Source organism: Cricetulus griseus, chromosome 4, assembly GCF_003668045.3.
Source record: "Cricetulus griseus strain 17A/GY chromosome 4, alternate assembly CriGri-PICRH-1.0, whole genome shotgun sequence".
NCBI lineage: Eukaryota > Metazoa > Chordata > Mammalia > Rodentia > Cricetidae > Cricetulus > Cricetulus griseus.
In genome coordinates, this window is record NC_048597.1 from 102520104 (window position 1) to 102540859 (window position 20756).

Genomic DNA, 20756 nt, shown 5'->3' on the forward strand with positions numbered 1-20756 from the left:
CACAGGAAGAAGGATTTCTGTGCTCTGTGAGTTTGAGGCCAGTCTGGTTTACAGAACGAAAGGAAGCTCAACTAAGGGCAAGAACATAAATGCAAAACTTTCTTTTCCTAATTATTTTTCAGAAAGTTTCTCTGACTGGGTCTCATTTGTGCTGATTTGTGAGAACCTGAATTTGTACATCTCTCAACTGCTCTTACAGAAAACAGGAACAGACTACCAGCTGTGGTGGCACAAACTTTTAATCCCAGCACTTGGGAGGCAGAGGCAGAGACAGGGACAGGAGGATCTCTGTGAATTTGAGGCCAGCCAGTGAGTTCCAGGACAGCCAGAGATACACAGAGAAACCCTGTCTCAAACAAAACAGAAACAAGAAAACATGAGCAAACCACTGACACTCAGACTTCCTAAGGCTGGGTCAACTCATCACTGTGGGGCAGTGTTGAGCAGGGCTGGAAATGCACTTTCATTCCCAAGGAAAAGTGTAAGTTATCTCTAAAAAAGAACTATGGGCTTCCCTTTCTTTCCTCCCAATTGCATATGCCTGCACTTCAGCACAGCTCTGGCCTGTCTCTTGCCCCTACAGCCCCAGCAACAACAACACTGCAAGCAGTAATATATCCACTGCATGAGTAAGACCACCCACCACCAGCTTTTCCTGGAATGCTCCTCCTTCTAATAGAGGCAGATGCAGATTTCCTTACTAAATTTCTTTTTTAAACAGGGTCTAATGAGACCTTGGCTGACCTAGAACTGCTATTTAGACTGGGATGGCCAGGGTCTGCCTCTGTTGGGATTAAAGGTGTGGACCACCACATTCGGCTAACATTTTGTTTGTTTGTTTGTTTGTTTGTTTGTTCACTGGACAGTACCTGGTGTAAGGAAGGTGTATTAACACTTCTTGGATGCATTTGTTACATTAAATGTAAAAGACCTATAAAAACACAGCTGAAGGGAATGGATGTGTGTGACATGTAACAACGGTATCTCCCAGCTGGCTCCTATTTTTCCAGTTCTGCCTAACCCTGTGATAAGACATTGTTAATGGCTGGATGGCTACAGGAACACCTCCCTGGTCCTGGCTGCTTCCTCCTCTCAGACATAACTAAGACAATTATGAGGCAGGGACATGGCCTGACTTCAGTTCCAGGAGGAGTATATGATGGTGTATGTGGGTAACTACAGTAGACATCCCGGATATTTACATACCAGATATTTACATCCGCCCCTTACTACCCACCCCACCCTATGGGTTCAGAAAGCTGCTTGGCGCCACTTCCTCCATTACAGCCAGAGCAAGTGGCTCCCTGAGGGGCAGCTCTTTCCCTTTACACTCAGGTCCTCTAGGAATGTGACTCTTACCTAAGTTCCCCCAGGGGAGTGGCTCATTATCCTGTCCTTTGCAACAGGGAGGAACCCATCTGCCTCTCACTCCTCCTATGCCGGAGGGGGTCACTTTCGAGTTGACAGTGCTCCCCAGTCCCGCTCCTGAGGTAATACATCCCTGGAGGCAAAGCCACTCTCGCTCTTCAAACTCCAGCTTTCTTTCTTTTTTGGGGGGTGGGGTGGGGGGTGGCGGTCACAGTTCTGGTGCCGTCCTCGGAGGCCTCCGGTGGCTCAGGGGGAGGAGACGCGCACCTCAGGTCACGCGCCGCCTATTTCCGGGCGTCGCCGCGGGGCCTGCCCGAGCTGCTGGGCGGGACTGAGGCCGGGACCCAGCTGAGACGAGGCGGCCCCGCGGTGCTCACCTCGCCGAGCGGGCGGCGGAGCCATGGCCGGCTGCTGCTCCGTGCTCGCGGCCTTCCTGTTCGAGTACGACACGCCGCGCATCGTGCTCATCCGCAGCCGTAAAGTGGGGCTCATGAACCGCCTGGTGCAGCTGCTCATCCTGGCTTACGTCATCGGGTGAGCCGGCTTGGGGAGGGGCCGCGGCTGGGGGCACCCAGACGGACGGCCGGGACTTGGCAGCGCCCCTTGCTCACCGCGTTCCCCGGCCTGGGGCACCCGCTGGGCCGGCCGGCGACCTCCACCCCAAGTCCTTCCAAGGGGCCGCGACACGCCCTCACCGGGCTCCAGCCACCTGGACACTTGGATGTCCTACGAGCTAAGCCTTGGCTAGACTGGCACCTCACTTTCCTTGTATTTTTGCCCTCCAGCTTGCTCCGAGATGCCCTTTGACTTGGTGGAGGGACTGGGCAGGGAGGGCTTTATTCTAAACGTCCCAATCTTCTGTCTTCATTTCCAATTCAAAATGTGCTGACAAAAAAAACAAGGCTTGTGATTTTCATTCGGTAATTTCTGGGTCTGTGGTTTCCCGTCCTTTAAGAACCTCCTGATAACACAATACCCTGGAGATGTCGCACTTCTCAAAAATGTCCTAAGGTCACTTCCCTTGATTTGTAGGATTGTTTGGAACATGGGTACCTGCCTTATTCTGACACTAACCTCTGCTCCCCACTTGCTGTTTATATATACCCTGCCATCACTAGGTATTATTAAATATTTAATTGGAATTGAATGCCCCTGTAAGAATTTAATTACCCCCCCATGAGAAAAAGTGGGAGTTACCTTGCCCCTTGGGCCCACTTTCCAGGTAGGTATTCTAGTGTCAGCAGCTGCTGGTTTGACAGGTGGATCTGCTTGCCTTTCCTTTCTAACAGGCCTAAAGCAACAGTCACTAATCCATACCTTGGAACCATTTAGGAATCCTTAGGAAAATACTGATTGCCGGTTAACAAGTTGACCCTTGATTCAGCTGCATAGAGCTGTAGCACAGGATTTACCAAACTTTCTGTGCCTGTCCGTACTCACCTGAGAAAGGTATTTAACATAGGGTACATAGGTGGCTAGAGAGCTGGCCCAGTAGTTAATGCCTAAAGCACAAACTTTAATCCTAGTACCGGGGAGAGAGAGGCAGGCAGATCTCTAAGGGTTCGAGGCCAGCCTGGTCTACAGAGTGAGTTTCAGGACAGCCAGAGCTACATACATAGTGAGACCCTGTCTCAAAAATAAATCAGTAATAAAGTAACGGGTCTCCTGCTTTGGTGTGAAGTTTGGAATCTGTTCCGACTGCCTAAGGGAATTCACAAGATTGCAGGTTTCCGTTCCAGCATATGTCAGCACAGAACCCGCAGGCACTCGAGGGAACCTGCCGGAGCCTGGTGTGGCAGTAACGGATATGTCTGCAAACCCAGCATTCAGGAGGCTGACACAGGAAGATGCTGAGTTTAAAGCCAGTCTGGGCTACATGAGACCCTGTCTCTGAAAGTCTATATAGATAAAATGTGTCTTTAGCATGCACGCATGAGGCCTTGGATTCCGAACACCTGGCCCACATCCAGGTTTGAAAGTGTTAAGGCTCAGAAATGAGTAGTTCCAGTGTTCACAATGGACTCCTCAGTACTAGAACATGCTGCTAGTTGACTAAGTAGCTTGGATTAGAACTATCTGGAATCTGGAATTCTGATGGAGCTCTGAGCTCTTGGCTTTTGCTTTCCTAGGATAATGTGTTCACTGTTAAGGTTCTTTACTGTGAAGGTCCTGTGGCTGTTGTCATCTTAAGAGGGCCACATGAAGCCACTGACTGCTCGAGCTATCTCCATTCTAAATTAAAATGCACTCAAAGTGAAAAATACATACTAGATTTTGAAGATAGTTTGGTATGTACACACAATTTGTTGTGATATTTTACTTAGGTACCAGAGATTAACCAAAGGCCTTATGTATGGTAGGCAAACTTGATGCTGTTGGGCTGTATCCTTTGTTTAATGTTGATCTTATTTATTAGTGCATGTGTATCTCTGTATAGGTGAGGGTACATACATGCCATAGCACATCAGGAGGTCAGAGGGCAACTTTTGGGCATCAGTTCTGTCCTTCTGTGGTGGGTTCTGGGGATGACACTCAGGTTCTGAAGCTCACACAGCAATCACATAAGCTGTTGAGACCATCTCACAGGCCTTTATTTGGTGAGGAGGTTGGGGAGCTCAGGTTAGACAGGGTCTCATGTAACCCAGGCTGTCCTATTCACTCTGTGACCAAGAATGAGGACTCTCAAGCCTGTCTCTGCCTCCCAAGTGCTGGGATGACAGGTGTATACCAGTTCCCAGTCTGATACTTTAGACACTGACGATATTAAAATATTCTGTCTGCATTGGACCACATAAAAATATGCCATTAATTTTTCCTGTGCCCCCCCCTTTTTTTTTCTTGAGACAAGATCTCTAAATTATCTGGCCTGTAACTTGATATGTAACCCAGGTTGGTCTTGAACTCATAGAGTTCTGCCTCCCACATACTGAGATTAAAAGCATGCACCGCCTCACCTGACTTACACTGTATTTCTAATCATGGACTCTTACCACTGAACTACACTCCCCACCCCTACTGTATTTTTTTGAGGCTGTCCTGGAACTAGCTCTTGTAGACCAGGCTGGTCTCAAAACTCCCAGAGATCCCCCTGCCTCTGCCTCCTTAGTGCTGGGATTAAAGGTGTGCACCACCACTGGCCGGCTGTATTCTATTTCTAATGGCAGCATATATAGTAATATCTGCCACCATCATTTCTTTTTTTAAAAAAGATTTTATTTATTATGTATACAGTCTTCTGCCTGCATACCAGCAGAGGGTGCTAAATCTCATTCAAGGTGGTTTGTGAGCCACCATGGGATTGCTGGGAATTGAACTCAGGACCTCTGGAAGAACAGTCATTGCTCTTAACCCCTGAGCCATCTCTCCAGCCCTGCCCCGATCATTTCTATAAAAAACAAAACAAACAAAAAACAGTGCTTTGCTTTCACCCATCTTCCTATAATCAAAATCAACTCAGGAGATAAATTCAGGATTTGTAAACTTTAAACTTTTGTTGTTGTTTTGAGGCAGAGCCTGACTGTGTAGCCCGTGGTAACCTTTTACTGGCTACATAGTCCAGGCTGGCAGAGGAATTTGCAAGTGATCTTCAGGCCTTAGCCTCCTGAGTGCTGGGATTATAAGGACAATTCATCACACCCTGGCTTTTAGCTTCTTTGTTAGCTTCCTGATTTCATTAATCTTGGTGAAAGTGTAATCTCTTAATGCATAAAGCAAATCCTTCCTCAAAAAGACACTGCCCTCAGAATTCCTAGTGATCCTATTCATGTGATGAGGGAATGACTCATTGCATGCTGGTGGCACCATCTCTCTCTCTTGATTTGGCAACTCAATGCTCTGGGTCATAAAACTCAGCCTGTCTGCCCTAAGCTCTGTGTCACAGTGGATTACATAGAAGCATTAGTGCCGATGGGTTCCTAGAAGCCCTGCAGAGGAGGACTTTGTGGGAGAGAAACCCATATTTAGGATGGGCAGAGGGTTTGAGAATGTCTCATATCAAACAAACCCATGAAACAGTAACGGAAAACACAGATTTCTGAAGTCTTGTCAAGGATGAGTATCCTATGGAGGTGGATCTTAGCATTTCTTGGTTGTGACTAGCGTCCTGTGTAAGTTTAACAGTGGCTCTTGGGGGCAGCATTCTCACAGCTGTGTGGTGCTTAGGACATTGCTGTGGCCTTATGAGTTTATCTGGCTGCAGTCCTGTGGCATTCTGTCTTCATTCTCAGTGTAAAGGTAGAAAAAGCAACTGAGTGTAAACTGAGACCCATTGATTCCGGTTCCTGCATACAGATGCCTCTAGATCTGTAATTATTTGGCCCAGCAGTTAATGTCCTTACTTCAGAAGGAGAGGAGCAATTCGATGACCAGAATTCCTAGGAAAATGTCAGAGAGTATTGTGAACAGTCTCCTTGAGGGGCTAGGTGCACAGCTGAGATGGTAAAGTACTCAATACACAAGGACCAGCGTTTAAGACCCAAAGCTAGCTCAGTGTCACAGAACACACACACACACACACACACACACACACACACACACACACACACACACACCCCAGCTAGGTGTAGTGTGTCTCACACCTATAATCCCAGCACTTGGGAGTTGAGGCAGAAGGATTGCCACCTCAGAATTTGAGCCCAGCCTGAGCTATATAGCCTGTAGCAGACCAGCTGCATAGCAAAATCCAGTCTTTTTTTTTTTTTTTTGTGTGTGTGTGTATGTGTGTGGGGGGGTATGTGTTCTTTGAGACAGGATTTCTCTGTATTGTTTTGGAGACTGTCCTGGAACTCGCTCTAATAGACCAGGCTGGTCTCGAATTCATAGAGATCCGCCTGCCTCTGCCTCCCGAGTGCTAGGATTAAAGGCGTGTGCCACCAACGCCTGTCACAAAATCCAGTCTTAAAAAAACAAAATTGCCTAAAAGATAGAATTCCCTTGTCTAGAGACAAGAGAGGCTTCAGAGATTTCTGGCTTGAGTTCAAATCCCTACTCTGCCACTTGCTAGCTGTATGACCTTGGGTAAGTGACTTAACCATTCTCTGTCTCTGTTCCTATCACTGTAAACTGTAGGTGATAATGATACTATGGGGGGCCTCATGAAGTGGTCAGGATAAATGGCTTACTACATGGAAATCAAATGGAAACTATTGTTATAATAACCTATTATTAGCGAATCCCAAAGACCAAGTGTCTCAAGCCTGCCTGGGACATCCAGTAATAAAGACAGCATTGCCGGGCCTTTCCTGCGTGCCAATGACCATGCTTGCTAACCCAAGTGTTTATTTCTCAGAAATAATCAGTGGGTCTACTATGCCCATTTTACATAGTGGAGTGTTGTAGGAGTTCAGCAGCTTTTGCAAGTCACATGATTAGTAAATGCCATACTTCTCCTGGGTGGCTATCGGAGACTCCCTGGTCAGTTTGAATTTAATGAACCCTGTGACCTGTTGTATTTTTTAGATGGGTGTTTGTGTGGGAAAAGGGCTACCAGGAAACTGACTCTGTGGTCAGCTCAGTGACAACCAAGGCCAAAGGTGTGGCAGTGACCAACACTTCTGAACTTGGATTCCGAATTTGGGATGTGGCGGACTATGTGATTCCAGCTCAGGTATGCCTGTAACTTCTGTGCACAAGAAACTCTTCCTGCTTTTGCACACATACAATGTGTGGCCAGAATTCACCACCTCCATGCCCAGCAATGCAGCCAGATGTCTGAGATGTCATTTCTAACAGAGAACCCTGGGGAGCTCTCCTACTGCTCTAGAGTGTGGCTGGCTCCAACCCAGCACTGTCTTTCCCACACCTCCATCTCCCCTAGCTCTAGAGGATGAGAAAGCAAAGGTCTTTAGTCTTGGGCAAAGTGAAGCTAGAAATAGCACCTTCAGTATTGTGTTTGCTTTTGTGTCTTACACCCACAAGGTAAAGCTTGTCAGAAGGTATATTAAAAAACAGCAAACAGCAGTTAAAGACCACACACCCAAACTAAAAAGAAACCATGCCATTCCATCAGGAACAAAAAGGAAGAAATTGCTGCACACAGGGTGTCCTAACTTACATACTGTCTGTTAATCCTCACAGACACAAGTTTACATTTTGGTCTCTTACTCTAGAATTGGAGATAAAGCCTAGGGCTCCACACATGCTAGGCTAGCACTCGGCTGTGCTCCAGCCCCAAACCTTCGAGTTAAACATTGACTCTTCAGTTATGTGTCTCTTGGCCAAACCCTGGCCTAACGTCTCCTCCAGATGGCTGGTGTGCTGGCTTGGTGTTTATGATAGCCAAATTAGTTGAGCTGTGAGTACTTGACTTGGAGCTAGGAGGGAGAAACAAGGGTTTCAGATATTCTCTTTAAAAGTGTTCATTTCCCTGGCATTCCCAGGAGAAGGATTTGATGGGAGAAAAGCCAGAACTAAAGAGACAGAAAACTAAAATGGACTTCCAGGCATGGTGGTGCATGCCTTTAACCCCAGCACTCAAAAAGCAAGGGCAAGCAGATCTCTGTCAATGTCAAGGCCAGCCTAGTCTACATAGTGAGTTAGTGAGTTCCAAGTCATTCAGAGCTACACAGTGAAACCCTGTCTTTAAAAAAAAAAAAAAAAAAAAAAAAAATTTAACCAGTTGGAGCGAGTGGTTGCAATTGCAATTGGACGGTCTTTTGATACATACCAGTCTCAGCAGAGTGGTGGTAGCTTCCAACCCATCCTAACAAGCTCTGGGACTGTCACACCCATTGTACCTGCTGCAGCCAAGGAAGGGCATGTGCTCTGCTCCTGGGACTGAATGGAAAGGGCCAGCCAGCAGCTGGGTTCAGTCAAGCAGCTGAATTGGGGCCAGGCGTTCCCTGGAGCTCTCTTCCCGAGCTGTCTCCAGGTTGGAACAGACCACCACATCTATGTGATGCATCTCTAGATTGAAATTTCCCAAAATGAAAGAGATAAGTCACAGAAAGTAGGCTACAATGAACTCAACACGTCTAACTCGAGGGGTTGGCTCAGAAGCAAGACTTTTATTGGCACTAGCTAGGGGGTTATCTATCTGTTAAACTGCTGGAAGGCTGACAAGATGTCAGGAGAAACCCCTGCTTCACCTCTCCTGCAGCTTGTCTCCCAGAAGTTTGTTCTGGCTGTGGCCAGAGCATTCGCCACCTTGTCTGACCTGGGTGGGGATGCTTGAAGAGACCTGATCCCTGAGATAGCTTTCAGAACTGACTCTGCTTTTTTGGGGGGGTATAAAATGCTGGAAACTTCTAGAAGTTCTTTAATATTCCCATGCATCCAGTGAAGGTTGGGGAGGGGGCTTCTAACTAGGATCTCCTGGGGTCATTGTCATTCCTTGTATGAGGAGGTAATAATTAGCAATTCCTCTCTTGTCTACAGAAAATTGCTTTCTAGAAACACTGGCACCTTTGTATCTGTGAGGAGAAAATAAAGCCACTTCAAAGAGAGAAATGTCTGTTACTGGTTGGCAGACTCTTCTCTAGAACATTCATTTATTCCTTCATTTGTTTATTTATTTTTTAGACAGCCTCACTATGCTACCCTGATTGGCCTGGAACTTGCTATGTAAACAGATTGGCCTTGAGCTCCCAGAGACCCTTCTGTTTCTGCTTCCCATGTGTTGGGATCAAAGGCATTTGCCATCATATCCAGCCTTTAGCATGCTTTAAAAAAATATTTTATGTGTCTGTGTGTGCACCTGAATGCAACTGTATGTACACCATGTGTGTGCAGTACAAGCAGCAGTCAGAAGAGGGCATCAGATCCCCTGGAATTACTGTTGTAAATGGCCATGAACCACCATGTGGGTGCTGGGAACTGAACCCAGGTTCTCTGGAAGAGCAGTAACTTCTGAGCTGTCTCTCCAGCCTGTAATTCTTTTGTGTGTGTGTGTAAATGGAAATTGAACCTTGTAACTGATAGGCTAATATTCAACCACCAAGCTACATCCACCCTGTAGCATGTTTCTGAGGTTGGTGTGTGTGGCAAGCATGTATCAGTGTCTCCTTCCTTTTGATGGCCAGATACTAATTCTATCGCATGGATAGACCACAGCTGGCTTGTCCCCACCTTTTGCCTGTCATGAAGTGCTGCCAGGAACATTTGTATGCAATGATCTGTTTCAGTTGCTGCTTTAGCTCCATGGAGAGTGAACAGGGGACCATAGATCAGGTTTTTTTAAGTTGTGCTCTTTTTTTTTTTTTTTTTTTTTTGGTTTTTCGAGACAGGGTTTCTCTGTGTATCTTTGGAGCCTATTCTGGCACTCGCTCTGGAGACCAGGCTGGCCTCGAACACACAGAGATCCGCCTGCCTCTGCCTCCCGCGTGCTGGGACCCGCGTGCTGGGACCCGCGTGCTGGGATTAAAGGCATGTGCCACCAACACTCAGCTTTAAGTTATGCTCTTAAAATTAATTTTATGTGTTTGAGCATTTTGCCTGGATAGGTCAGAAAAGGGTACTGGGTTCCCCTGGAACTAGAGGTGCAGATGATTGTGAGCTGTCACGGGTGTGGGAGCTGGGAACTGAACAGGGTCGTCTGCAAGGACAGCCAGTGCTCTTAACCTCTGAGCCATCTCACCATCCCCTTAAATTGTATTCTTTTTGTTTTTTTTTAAGATTTTATTTATTTATTATGTATACAACATTCTGCTTCCATGTATATCTGCACAACACAAGAGGGCACCAGATCTCATAATGCATGGTTGTGAGCCACCATGTGGTTGCTGGGAATTGAACTCAGGACCTCTGGAAGAACAGCCTGTGCTCTTAACCTCTAAGCCATCTCTCCAGTCCTTAAATTGTATTCTTAAGGAAATTTCTGGACAGATTTAGTAGTGCACACCTGTAATCTCAGCTGGAGGCTGAGAGCAGGAGGCTCAGGAGTTCACGGGCAGCTTTGGCTCCATACATTTATAGAGGTCAGCCTGTGGTGTGTGAATCCCTGTCTCAGTTGCCTCTCCCCCCAGACAAAAAGGGGAACATCTGGCTTTCTTTGTTTTTGTTTTGTTTCAAGACAATGTTTCACTGTGTAGCCCTGGCTGTCCTAGAACTTACTCTGTAGCCCAGGCTGCCCTGGAACTCACAGAGACCCTCCTGCCTCTGCCTTCTGAGTGGTAGGATTAAAGGCGTGCACCACCACTGCACTGCTCTTTCTTTTTTAATGTTTTCTTGACCTCTAGTTTTTGGTTTTTAAATACTCAACTGCTTTCTTTTTTAGATATAGGTCTTGACTTTATTGTATGGGTGTTTTCCCTTGCATGTATGTCTGCATACCACTTTTGTGTCTGGTGCCTATGAAGTCCAAAAAAGGGTGTCAGGTCCCCCAGAACTGGAGTTACCGATAGTTGTTAGCTACCACGTCGGTGCTGGAAATCGAACCCAGCTCCACCAGATGAGCAGCCAGTGCTCTTAACCACTGAACCACCTCTCCAGCCCCATTGGGCTTTCTCTAGGCCCCATTCGCCTCTTCTGAAGGTGACTCAACAGGACTCTCTCCTTTCTGCAGGAGGAAAACTCACTCTTCATCATGACCAACATGATCATCACTGTGAACCAGACACAGAGCACATGTGCAGAAGTAGGTGGCTCTCAGGGAAAGGCCCTCAGGCTTCACACCCGCATCTGCTCCTAGCAAACTGTGTGTGGGGGCGGGTACTAGACTGCATGGAACATGTTTCCATTCATTTCCTTTCCAGATTCCTGATAAGACCACCATTTGTGACTCAGACTCCAATTGCACTATGGGCTCCACAGGCACCCACAGCAATGGTAGGAGTGAGTGCCTGAGCAGCTGGGACCTCTCACAGATGCTGGACCTGGGGAAAGTGGCTTCTGATGACATCATACTTCCTGTGGCATATCTGCAATAGAGAAATTGCAAAAATGAAAATCTGCTGTGCGCCCCCCCCCAATACAGCTCAATGGCAGAGCACCGGCTGGGCTGAGCCTGGGTTCAGTTCTAGTCCATCATCAGAGAAGGACCCCCCCCCCCAGTGCTACACGAACCTAAGGGAACCTGGTGTAAGAGGTTCACTTGTGTTGTGGCAGACACTCCAGATGTTGTCCCTCTATGACTTGATATCACTTTGGTGGCTATGTGGCCAAGCCTGAGTCAGCCTTCTTGTTTTCCTTCCAGTTTCTAGACACCATCTAAATCCCATATTTACTAAAGACTAGATGCCCAGGATTGGGGTGGGGGTGGTGTCTGATATTGTACTACACACAGGTAAAAGCTTGTTGACAAGACCCATATGAACCTGGACCTATTCTCTCTTCACAGGAATTGGGACTGGAAAATGTGTTCCATTCAATGAGTCTGTGAAGACTTGTGAGGTGGCAGCATGGTGCCCAGTGGAGAATGATGCTGATGTGCCAACGTGAGTCCTACTCAAGGTTCCCTAGCCTTGGTTTTCAGCCTGGAGGGAGGTGACAGAGAGGGTGAGGTGAGCTTGGGTGCTGGGATTTTTTTTTTTGTGTGTGTGTGTGTGTATGTGTGTGTGTGTGTGTACACTCTTGGTCTATGAGTGGGGCCATTTCACCCCAGGAAAGTGGCAGTCAACCACAGAGCAAGGAAACCACAAGAGGTTGTCACTTGTGATAAGGGTAAAGGCGACTTACACGTGCTGGAGGACTGTCAGTTGCAAATAACCAACAGGAAACAGTTCTCGGTTTTTTAATCTTGATTTTTTTTTTTAAAGAGCCTCATTATGTGGTCAGGGATGGCTTTGAACTCTTTTGTTTTTATTGTTAAGTAATTTTTAATTACATTTGTGTTGGTCCACGTGTGTGTGTGTAAGTGTGCCATGGCACATGTGAAGGTCAGAAACCAATGTGTGGGTCAGCTCTCTCCTTCTACCTTTCGGGTCCCAGGAATAGAACTCAAATCCTCAGGTACTGCAGCAAGTGCCTTTAACCACTAGGCCATGTCACCAGCCCTGCCCTGGTCTCTCGGCCTCCTGCTTCAGCTCTCCAAGTATTCGGATACCAGCATAAGCTCTCAGACCTGACTTTTGGTGGCTAAAGCACCATGCACACACACACACACTCACACACTCAACACACTCAACACACACACACACACACACACACACACACACACACGCACGCGCGCGTGCAAACACATGAATACAAACAACCTGCTCGGTCATTTTAAGGTTAACCTTTGACTTTTAAATGTAGATGACTCTGGACCAATAAGACAGTTCAGCAGAAAAGATCACTTGTGCCAAAGTGAGTTCTATCCCTAGGACCCACATGGTGGAAGGAAGGAGAGAACCAGCATACCCATGGTTGTCTGACCTCTATGCATGCACATGCAATGAAGTTTTTAATTTCAAAGCCTCAGCAGGGGGAGGGTGGCAACTCCCAGGTCTGTCTGCATTATACATGGAGACTATATCTGAAGAAAAAACAAAATAAATTACAGCGTGGCTAAAGTTGTATTTGACATTTTTTTTTGTTTTTTGTTTTTGTTTTTGTTTTTTGAGACAGGGTTTCTCTGTGGCTTTGGAGGCTGTCCTGGAACTAGCTCTTGTAGACCAGGCTGGTCTCGAACTCATAGAGATTTGCCTACTTCTGCCTCCCGAGTACTGGGATTAAAGGTGTGGGCCACCACTGTCTGGCTTGACAATGTATTTATATTGTATTCATTGTCTGCCCAGGTTGTATGATCTGGAGCTTATTCTTTGTAAGAAATACAAATCAGCAAGTGACACCCCAAGTCAGGGCTTCCTCCTTGATGTAAATGAAGGGACTGGATAAGAACAGAAACATCTATTTTCAGTGACTGTGTGCATGGGGATGTTATGTCTGTATGCACACCCGGAGGCTGGAGTACAGCCTTAGGCAGGGCTGAGGTGAGTGACTCCATTCATAACTTAAAAGTTCTTGTCTGCCTCAGGGGAGGCCTCCTTCACAGAAGGGCCAGCCCCTTGCAAACAGACTCACCTCATTTGTCAGCCAGAAGCTGACATGGCACTCTTCAGAGTCTGCTGGTGGCATGGTTTCCTTTTCAGCAAGGCTGAACACCCGAAAGTGAACACCCTGCAAGTGAACACCTGAAAAGGCAAACCGGAGGCCAGCAGATGGCTAAGGAACCATGGCGGCCACCCATAACCAGCATCTTCAGCTAATGCGCAGGTTCTTCAAGCCCAATGCTTTGGGCCGGAAGTCCTGTCTTTTCAGAGGAAGGACCAGAAGGCCTGGTGACCTAGTGTTATATAGAAGAGAGTAGAAAATACCAGAGGCTCCCCCTTTGTCCTTGAGAGAGACATTGCAAACTATTGAAAGGTTTCACAGCCCTGTGTATGCATTTATTAACCATTAAAATTCTTTTCCAGGCCAGCATTTTTAAAGGCGGCGGAAAACTTTACCCTCTTGGTAAAGAACAACATCTGGTACCCCAAGTTTAATTTCAGCAAGTAAGTGGGGGCTAGGCATGCGTGTCCACACGCCTCTTAAAGACCGCCTGGCTCTCCCGGGTTCCCCTTGCTTAGACTTTCTGCTTCCTCCTGACTTCAGGAGGAATATCCTCCCCAATATCACCACTTCCTACCTCAAGTCGTGCATTTATGACGCTCGTACGGATCCCTTCTGCCCCATATTCCGTCTCGGCAAAATCGTGGAGGATGCAGGGCACAGCTTCCAGGATATGGCAGTTGAGGTGGGTGCTAGCCTTTTCACGCACCTCCTTGGCCCAAGCACAGACCTGAGCTCTGAAAACCTGGCTGTGTGTCCCTCTTGCTTTCCCAATAGGGAGGCATCATGGGCATCCAGGTCAAGTGGGACTGCAACCTTGACAGAGCCGCCTCCCTCTGCCTGCCCAGGTATTCCTTCAGGCGCCTTGACACCCGGGACCTGGAGCACAACGTGTCTCCTGGCTACAACTTCAGGTGTGTGAGCCTGAGCCCTGACACTCACATGGTGGGGGAACGGTGATGGTTGATACCTATGGGGTTATTCATATCCCTTCCCCTCCAGCAGCTTAGGCTTCTGAGAGCCATCTTTTGCCACATCCCTACCTACTACTGTGAGGAACAGATGAGCTTGTGGGCTCTGTTCAAGGTCGATGGGATCTGGTCCAGAAATTGGTTTTTCAGTAATTGATTCTGCCCCAGCATGCAGAGGTTACAGGTGTAAAGACTCAAGAGAGGCCCGTGCTCAAGCCAGGCAGGCATAATGGCACACATCCATAATCCCAGCACCTGGAGGACTAAAGCAGGAGAAGCACAAATTTGAGGCAAACTTTTGCTGCATTTCGTGACCCTGTCTCAATAAAATAAAGGGCTGTACTCAAGTTTGCCTTCTGAAAATGCTGGTATGTCAGTTTCCCTGGGTTCTAGTAACCAAACTGAATGGTTCGAAACAACAGAATTTTACTCTGTAGTATTTCTGGAGTCAGAATTCTAAAATCAAGGTGTCTGTAAGGTTGTGCTGCCTCAAGCTCTATAGCCTAATTCTTTGCCTCTTCAAGCGTTTGGTGGCTACCAGCAATCCTTGGCTTGTATGTGTGTCACCATCTCTGGGCCATATGGCTTTCTTTCCCCTATGTAGCTGAGAATGATCTTGAACTCCTGATCCCCCTGCCATCACCCCAAGTACTGGGATTAGAGGTGAGCACCACCATGCCCACCTTCTCTTTCTTTGGACAGGCAGGGAACTTGCTGTGTAGACCAGGCTGGTCTTGAACTCCAGAAATAGGATTTTCTTAGCCTTTTGAGCGCTGGGTTAAAGGCATGCACCACCACACCTGGCCCAGTTTCTCCTCCTCTTCTTGAACATTAGATTTAGGTGGACCTTAATCTAGTATGACCTCATTTTAACTAAAATTACATCTGCAAAGCCTTATTTCCAAATAAGGTCACATTTGCAGGCCCTAACTGGACATGAGCTTGGGAAGGGGACACTATCAAATCAAGGATACCTGGGAATCTGATGAGAGGCCTGGGAATACCTTTGCCATTTTCTTAAAGCAGCAAAATCCTGTGTACGTTTCACAGGCATCTGCTGGGTGACTCTTTAAAAGGTTGCCCTTGACTCCCTCTAGTGATGATTTTTGGAATCAAATTTGTATGGCGTTGTAAGAAGGCTTTCTGAGACTAGGGCAGGTTTTGACCGATCCCCTGAGAGTCAGATTTCAGTTATTCCATCTCTATTACTGCACAGTTCTTTTGTTTTTGTTTCCTTTTTTTCTTTGGTTTTTGTTTTTCGAGACAGGGTTTCTCTGCGGCTTTGGAGGCTGTCCTGGAACTAGCTCTTGTAGACCAGGCTGGTCTCGAACTCACAGAGATCTGCCTGCCTCTGCCTCCCAAGTGCTGGATTAAAGGCATGCGCCACCACCGCCCGGCTCTACTGCACAGTTCTGACCATTGTAAAGACAGACCTTAAGCTTGAGTTGTACTCCTAGAGCTGAGAAGTTAACGGGCCACAGGATGCCCAGCTCCTGGCTTCTGCCAGCAGTAGTCTCATAGAAGCTGTGGACCAGATAAATCCCAGGCTTAAGATCCTGGCAGAATGCTAAGGCCGGGGTCTGATAAAACAGTGATGAAGGCAAGGTTTCTTCTGGAGATGTTGAAATTCTCAAATTGTTTGGTTGTATATTTAAGTTTCTGGAGCTCTGGGATTACAGACTCCCCTGGCTTGAATTCTGTAGTTTGGTAGGTGAGTTGTGTAGTTGTATTTCAGCTCAATTGTATATCTCAGCCCAGCCACGTAAGCAACAAAAGCAGATGGTGGGCAGGAAGAACCACTGATGTGTGGCATATCCCACCTACAGCCAAGATCCCAGGCCCAGGCCAGTGCTGTGGCTGGCTTGGCCCTCAGCCTTCAATGCAGCCCTGCAGATCCCTGGCAGCTGACAAGTTCTGTTGGCAGCCAGGGTCCCCTGGAGAGCAGCATGTGTCTTGGCCGTATCAGGAAGGCCATGCAGAGCAAGAGGTTCCTGTCATCCTGTGGGAGGTGGCAATGACAGAGGAGTCACTCTGTTCCTCCATGAGGGGTCCTGGCCCCCTTGCCACCTGCCTCACATTAGCTGGGAGGCTGACCTGGGGTGCTTAGTGTCTGCTAAGCCCACAGAGCAACTCATTAGCCAAGACTAGCTGTGTCCAGGGACTCAGATCCCACCCTAACAGCTTTCTCCTAGGACCCAAGATCTGCACTTCCTTCCTAACTCACCCTCTTCTCCTTCAGGTTTGCCAAGTACTACAAGGACCTCACTGGTAACGAACAGCGCACACTCATCAAGGCATACGGCATCCGCTTTGACATCATCGTGTTTGGGAAGGTTTGCTCTTCTTTGAACCCCACAGGGAGAGGGAGCCTGCCCCACCCTATTTTCTGCTCTCACCCTCATCAGAACACTTTGGTTCTCTTTCTATCTTACCTAGGCTGGGAAGTTTGACATCATCCCTACCATGATCAACATTGGCTCTGGCTTGGCACTACTGGGGGTGGTGAGTGGCAAACTATTCCCTTCAGGGAGTGGACCTTTCTCAGTTAGCAAGCAGCTTAGCAAGCGCTGTCCTTCTCTAAACCTCAGACTTGTCTCTAGACACGTCTAGGGTGAGGGGAAAGAAGCCCTGGACATCCCACCTGTGAGACCAAGCTCCTTGGTTAGGGTCCAGTCCGATTCAGAGGGATGGAGATGCCTTTCCTCCTTGGTAGACCAGGTTTCAAAGGAAGGGGTCCCCCACACAGAGCAACAGCTAAAAGCATCCTGGTTCATTCTGTGCTAAACCAGGCGACCGTACTATGTGACGTCATAGTCCTCTACTGCATGAAGAAAAGATATTACTACCGGGACAAGAAATACAAATATGTGGAGGACTACGAGCAGGTAGGCAGCTGTGATCCCTGCAGGCGAGGAGTCTGAGCACCTTGTCTTGTCTCTTGTCCCAGTACAGAACTGAGCCAGGCCCTTCTACAGAGGTTGGCACCTGCCAATTGACCACCTGTGGTCACATTTATTTCCAGCTTTTTCTTCATATGGACTCCCCTCTTTAAAACCCAGTTGGTTTTGCTTTTGTTTTTGGAGACAGGGTTTCTCTGTGTAGGCCTGGAACTCGCTCCATAGACCAGGCTGGCCTCAAACTCAGGGATCTGCCTGCCTCTGCCTCCCAACGTCCAGCTAACCCAGCTTTATTTTAATTTGTCACACCTGATTGTGATAACGGCTAGTAGGACAGTATCAACATCCACATGGTACTTACATTCATCTTGCAGAATGAGGGTTTGAGACCATACTGTGAGGCCCTCCAGAACCAACTTGGTCTCTCCATTGTTAAGATCCTTCCAGAAATCCTCAGAAAAAGCAGCAAGCTCTTCCTGCCCGGGGTGGTTGGGTAACTCATGGTAACAACACCTACTGGGTAGTTACTTGTTTACCCCCTTTGCAGGGTCTTGCAGGTGAGATGAGCCAGTGATACATGGCCCTGCACTTCCAGCCCACACAGCCCTCGTGGAAGCAGTGAGAAAGGAGCTGCTGTGTTGCTCTAGAGAAAGTTCCAGAGTCTAACTCTCATCTCCTCCACTCCACACTCAGGGTTGCCCAGCAGGTCTTATATTGTTTTGGTTTTGTCGTTTTTTTTTTTGAGCCTGGATCTTGCTCTGTAGCTCAGATGGGCTTCAGACTCAAGACCTTCCTGCTCTGGTCCCCAGGAATGCTAGGATTGCAGAGGTACTCCACAACACCCATCTCCTTGGGGATCTTGGCTTTTTTTTTTTTTTTTTTTTTTTAACCTTTTACAGAGTTTCGCTATACATAGCTCAGGCTGGCCTCAAACTCAAGACATTCCTCTACCCTCTACAGCCTTTTAACCTTGCCTTTTGCAGGGGGTTCATTTGCTCACTACACACAGTGGACTCCTGGTGTGGTGTTGACCGGGTCACCTGTTGTTTATATAGTGTGAACATACTGAGGTATACAACAGTCTGAAAACAGAGTCACTACTGTGGCTTGTGGGACTGCCATCTTCTCCAGGGTCTCCAGGACTGGCTCCCTTGGAAGCCCCAGTCTCTAGACCCTTGGGACCAGCTCACTCCTTCCAGGCCCAGCAGCTGTCCAAGCACTTTATAAAGGGAGTTCCCCAGGTGCTGTCAGCAGCAGGCCTGGGGCACTGTCCCTCTTCCCTGTATCTAGAGACTTTGTCCCTTGTAACAAAGGCAGAGTTAGCTTTCCCTTTCAGAAGGGCTATGTTGGAATGACTGAGGACCAATCATTAAAAGAAATGACTTTTTAAAACCCTGTCTGTGTGGTCTGTTAGCATGAGCTGGAACTCTACTTCTGTTATGAAAGTTGCTGACATCCAAATGGGGCCACCAAACAAGGGGGCAGGCTGGGGTGGGAGGGCCTCATGTGATATCTGCTGGATAGTAAGATTATGCCTAAGCATAACCTTGCAGCGAAGGTTACTTCCAGGAGCAGCTAGTTCCCAATGAATCTTTGGTCATTGCCCATGATAAACCCATGACCAAAGAACTTATGCTTTACAACAGCCCTGGCCACAGCCTTCTTGGCTGTGCCCACATATGCCACCTCTACCCTTCCCTGGCCCACAGAGCACTCACACCCTCTCTGAATAAACACTTTTCTTTGCAGAGTCGTTGTTGGCTTGCTTCTGGCAAGAGGTTTTGTTTTTGTGGTGCTAGGAACTCAGTCTTGTGCGTGCTAGTCACCTGCTCTACCACTGAGCTACAGCCCCAGGGCTTGCTTTTGGAAGTCCAGCATTTTCCCCTATTATAACCTACAAGCCTAAGAACTGTGATCCTCATTAATTTGCGTTCCCATGGAATGCACATGATGTTTTTCCATAGCTGCTATTTTCATATAAAACAGCTATAATTATTATACAATGACCACTGTTCTATAGGTAACACAATTTCAGGGATGTGGCTTATCCTCTCCCCCTCATTAGTTTCTCAAGCCTGACCTCGAAGCAGGACCACCTGCATCTGCTTTGCTACAGGAGGTACAAACTGCAGCTGTTTGTAGCCTGCAGCTCCCACATCACCACACCGACTTGATTCTGTGCTGTGAAAAGCAGCTCACCCCTCCTCTTTGCTACTATCAGTTCATTTCCAGGTACTCAGGAGGATGATGGGTTAGGAATGTTCTATTTCTGCTGGATTAACAGCCAACCTGGGTTTTTGCTTTGGGTAGGTGTGTGGAGAGGAGGGAGAAAAAATATTTATGGGATGGTTTTAACAAAGCTCTGGCTTGTGTGGCTTTTTTTTTTTTTTTTTCAAGTGCTCACATCAGGGCTGCAGATGGCTGGATGGTTAAGAGCCTTTGCTGCTCTTGCAGGACCTGAGTTCAGTTTCCAGCACCCACATCAGGAGGGTCATGAATGACTGTAACTCCAGCTCTAGGGAATCTGACATCAGCCTTCACAGGCAACCACATGACATGTATACAGACACACAAATGACTTCTTAGGTGCTTCTTAAACACAGATCACACGGACCTGGAAGGTTTAGGGATGCTGACATGATTAGAGTATGTCCCCCAAATTCACATTTTAGAAGCTGGATCTCTGATGTGACAGGATGAAGATCCAGAGCTTCATAGCACACTCTTCCTTCATGAGTGGGACTAAGTGCCTTATCAAAAGGCTGGACAGAGGGACTCACATCTTTGTGGTCCTTCCATGTTCTGAACATCATCCTGGAAGCAAACAGCAGCCCTCACCAGACCCAGAATCTGCTGCAAAGGTGATCATGGGTTTCCCTGACTCCAGAAATCTGCAAATCTGCAAATTCTATTTGCAAATGAGGCAGCTTTGGACACTCTGCTCCAGCAACACCCTGAGACTAAAACAAATGCTTTGTCCACTATCACAAAGGCTACAGAAGGATGACAAAGGCGATGACAGCTTCTCGGGGTAGGGTGTGAGGGTGGATGTTTGGGACAGTTTACTCCACTCACCTGGGTCATCTGGCACTCAGCTGCATCTCTACTCACAGGTACACCCTGGCACTACCTCTTCGGTGGGAGCTGGTAACAGGGTCCTTCAACCTCACATGCATGAGTGGGCTTCTGGGACTCCCTGAAGCCTGCATAGTGATGAACCCTGAGGAATGGCTTTTCCACGCCTCAGGTTCTCAGTGGTGTTTTCTGAAAAGGAACCTTCTCTTGACTCAAGAACCTCTATTCCTTACTTTTAGACAGAACCTCACTATGCAGCCCAGACTGGCCTTGAACTTGGACTCTTCCTGCCTCAGCCTCCCAAGTATGGGGATTACAGGCATGTGTGCCACACATGACAACAGCCTGTATTTTTGTAGCATGGGCTGGAACTTTCTTCAAAATGAAGTTCAAAGCCAGGAAAACAATGCCCAGCCATAGGACACGTCTCACATGATGAAAATCACTCTCAGCTACTCACCTGTCCAACCTCCCA

The 20756-nt window shown here is 47.6% G+C and overlaps 1 protein-coding gene across 1 annotated transcript; it reads left to right on the top strand.

Moving 5' to 3' along the window:
* Window positions 1–1691: 1691 nt before the first annotated feature.
* LOC100752103 (purinergic receptor P2X 7) lies at window positions 1692–18601 on the top strand. Its single transcript, XM_027414037.2, has 12 exons — window positions 1692–1902; window positions 6826–6973; window positions 10868–10939; window positions 11058–11130; window positions 11642–11738; window positions 13701–13781; window positions 13882–14023; window positions 14116–14252; window positions 16549–16642; window positions 16746–16811; window positions 17099–17194; window positions 17754–18601. Exons 1-12 carry the CDS (start codon window positions 1769–1771, stop codon window positions 17778–17780), a joined length of 1167 nt encoding a protein of 388 aa, XP_027269838.1. The 5' UTR covers window positions 1692–1768; the 3' UTR covers window positions 17781–18601.
* Window positions 18602–20756: the final 2155 nt, after the last annotated feature.

Excerpts from the sequence above, each read along its gene's own strand:
- LOC100752103 (XM_027414037.2), top strand. The coding sequence starts at position 1,769 with ATGGCCGGCTGCTGCTCCGTGCTCGCGGCCTTCCTGTTCGAGTACGAC. Across the intron at positions 10,940-11,057 it reads CACAGAGCACATGTGCAGAA|ATTCCTGATAAGACCACCAT; the intron begins GTAGGTGGCTCT and ends TTTCCTTTCCAG. Across the intron at positions 17,195-17,753 it reads ATGTGGAGGACTACGAGCAG|GGTCTTGCAGGTGAGATGAG; the intron begins GTAGGCAGCTGT and ends CCCCCTTTGCAG.